General features: G+C 49.4%; 1 protein-coding gene across 1 annotated transcript; it reads left to right on the top strand.

The window, feature by feature from the left end:
• The first annotated feature begins 280 nt into the window (after positions 1-280).
• LOC129639691 (melanoma-associated antigen B2-like) lies at positions 281-1,612 on the top strand. Its single transcript, XM_055564876.1, has 2 exons — positions 281-1,377; positions 1,426-1,612. The coding sequence occupies exons 1-2, from the start codon at positions 281-283 to the stop codon at positions 1,610-1,612; spliced, it is 1,284 nt and encodes a 427-aa protein (XP_055420851.1).
• Positions 1,613-3,125: the final 1,513 nt, after the last annotated feature.

Raw genomic sequence — 3,125 nt, 5'->3', positions numbered from 1 at the left:
AGTAAATCCAAAGCAGACCTGAGAGGACGCAGAGGACAAGTAAGTCCTCTGTTCTTCCTCTATGGGATTCTGTGGGAACAGGCTGAGCAGGAAAACAGGAGGCTTGTGGGTTCCTAGGGCAGTGTCCTCAAGGACACCTGCAGAGGCGGCCTTTGATTAAGCCAAGGTGGAGTCTCCCTGTTTTAAGGTGCTCATGTCACCCCATTCTCCATCCTCCAGGTGCCCCAATCTCCTGTCTGTTGGCCCAGACTCCCGCCTGCGGTCCCTGACCACAGCCATCATGCCCCGTGGGCAGAAGAGTAAGCACCGTGCTCGTGAGAAACGTCGCCAGGCCCGAGCTGAGACCCAGGGTCTTCATGATCAGGCGTCCACATCTAGGGGAGAAGAGACCACCTCCTCCTCCCCTCCTGATTCAGAGAGCGCTCCGTCAAGCTCGTCTGCTGCTGGCACCTCCAAGGGGCCTCCGGGAGCCCAAGGCACCACCAGTGCTGCTGCAGGTGCTATACGCAAAAGATCTGGTGGTGGTGGCGCAGCACGCTCGAGATCTGCAGTGCATGGTGCAGCACGCTATAGATCTGGTGTAGGTGCCAAGGGCCAAGTTCATAAAGGTGAAAATTCCTCCCAAGCCTCAGCTGCTGCTGCGAGCTCTTACACAGATATTCTGACCAGGAAGGCACAGATATTGGTGGAGTACCTGCTGTTTAAGTATAAGATGAGCGAGCTCATTGAGAGGTCTGAAATGCTGCAGGAAATCAATAGAAGGTACAGGAAACAATTCCCTGAGATCCTTAGGAGGGCCTCTGAGCGTATGGAGCTGGTGTTTGGCCTGGTGCTGAAGGAAGTCAGGCCCAACAGTCACTGCTATACCCTGGTGAGCAACCTAGATCTCAGCGACAGTGAGTCTATGAGAGGTGACTTGGGGCTGCCGAAGAATGGTCTTCTGATGCCTCTGCTGGGTGTCATCTACCTGAATGGCAACCACGCCCCTGAGGAGAAGATCTGGAAGTTCCTGAATATGCTGGGCATCTATGATGGAAGAAGTCACCTCATCTTTGGAGAGCCCAGGAAGCTAATCACAGAAGATCTGGTGCGGGAAAAGTACCTGGAGTACCGGCAGGTGCCCGGCAGCGATCCCCCTCGCTATGAGTTCCTGTGCGGTCCTAAAGCGCTCACAGAAACTAGCAAGACAAAAGTCCTGCAGTTTTTGGCCAAGGTCAAGGATTCGGTCCGTCCTGCCTTGCAGCCACAATATGAAGAGGCTTGGAGAGAGGAAGTAGAGAGCACCGGAGCCAGAGGTGCAGCCAGGGCTGGCACTTCTGCCTCAACCAGGCCTGGCACTGCTGCCTCAGCCGCTGCTGGCAGTTCTGCCTCAACCAGGCCTGGCACTGCTGCCTCAGCCGCTGCTGGCAGTTCTGCCACAACCAGGCCTGGCACTGCTGCCTCAGCCGCTGCTGGCAGTTCTGCCTCAACCAGGCCTGGCACTGCTGCTTCAGCCGCTGCTGGCCGTTCTGTTTCGGCCAGGCCTGGCACTGCTGCCTCAGCCAGCGCTGGCCCTTCTGCTTTGGCCACTGCGCACCCCAGGGCCGAGTCCAGCCGCTCATCTCGCCCCTAGTGTGATCTGAAGCCCGTTGTTCACTTTGTGGCTAGAGAAGCCGGTCAACCTGTGTTCCTGATATGCATCAATAACTTGTTGTCTTTATTTCCCCCAGTTTTCAGTTGTTAAAACTTTTCAACAGAAAGGTCATTTAGAGTCATGATATAAGTATATGAATAACATGGGTCACACACACTTTGCTGTTTGTCAAATTTAGGACTCAGAATTTTGTTTTCTCCAATAAATATTGGAAATCCTCACATCACTTTTGTGATCCAGGATGAGAATAACATCACTTTAGGATGAGAGTGTCCTTAGAAATGTGAAAGACACCACACTAATAGAGGCTCAGAACATTGATACATTGTTAGGGAGAGAGCTGAAATTTCTTCAGATTTTGGCTGGCTTTACTCTCTGCTTAGTCTCCCTTTTTGTTAATGTAAAAGACACATACTTGCCTCTGCTTATGGTTTATGGTTTTCGAGAATGTTTGAGAATATAAATTATAGCAAATGATTTATTCGTGGCTCTTCTTTTACACAAACATTGAGAATCGGCTCTTAAGAAGTCTTCATGCTTGTACTGGTGATGTTTAGTCAAAAAAAGTCATGGCCTCTGTCCACTCAGTATAGTTTCTTAGAGATGCTGTCATTCTATGGAAGAGGCTGAGATACTCTCTACTTCAGGAAGAACAAGAAAGAAGCAGGGTAAAGAGGGGTTGGAGAGAACCTATTACTTTGGTTTCATTGCTAAGTGGAATTTTGGCTGATTTGGGAGGTTGGGTCTCTATTTTCCCGACTTGGAACACTGCATAGTTCCTGACATCTGATAGATTGAAAAAAAAATCCAGCTGATGTAACATCTGAGGTCAAGATAATCATAGTAATAACTGCTGTTGCTCTGAATTTCTCAATAGAACAGGTGACGTGATAGAAGCTTTCCATAAATACTTACATTCCACCAATCTGACAAGAAAGGGCTTATCAAACTTACTTCACAGGGGAGAGCCCAAGGCTCATAGAGTTAGGGTTTGGTTTTGTGCTGAAATACATGAGGCTGGTAAATGACAGCTGGCAATAGACTCCTGCTCTACACTACTTTACCCACTCCAGTGTTGTTGCCTGGAGAATCCCAGGGACAGGGGAGCGTGGTGGGCTGCCGTCTGTGGGGTCGCACAGAGTCAGACATGACTGAAGCGACTCAGCAGTAGCAGCTACACTACTTTAGGACTCATACTGTTGTCCTCCCAACCTGAGACATACACTTGTCTTTTTTATTCAACAAGTCCTTTTAACATTTGACATTTCCTTTTCCTTATTTATTTATTATATTTATTTGGCTGTGCTGGATCTTAGTTGCTGCACGTGTGGTCTAGTTCCCTGACCAGGGATCGAACCTGGGCCCCATGCATTGGGAGCCTGGAGTCCTAGCCATTGGACCAGCAGGAAAGTCTCCACCCTGTATCTTTTATTTCAGTGCTTTTCTCAGTACTCCAAAATGTGTCCTAGGTGATAGAAAAGAATGCCCTCAT

Source organism: Bubalus kerabau, chromosome X (assembly GCF_029407905.1).
Source record: "Bubalus kerabau isolate K-KA32 ecotype Philippines breed swamp buffalo chromosome X, PCC_UOA_SB_1v2, whole genome shotgun sequence".
In the NCBI taxonomy this organism is placed as follows: domain Eukaryota; kingdom Metazoa; phylum Chordata; class Mammalia; order Artiodactyla; family Bovidae; genus Bubalus; species Bubalus kerabau.
Note: the sequence above shows the minus strand (reverse complement) of the source record. Positions and strands in the feature narration are given on the sequence as shown.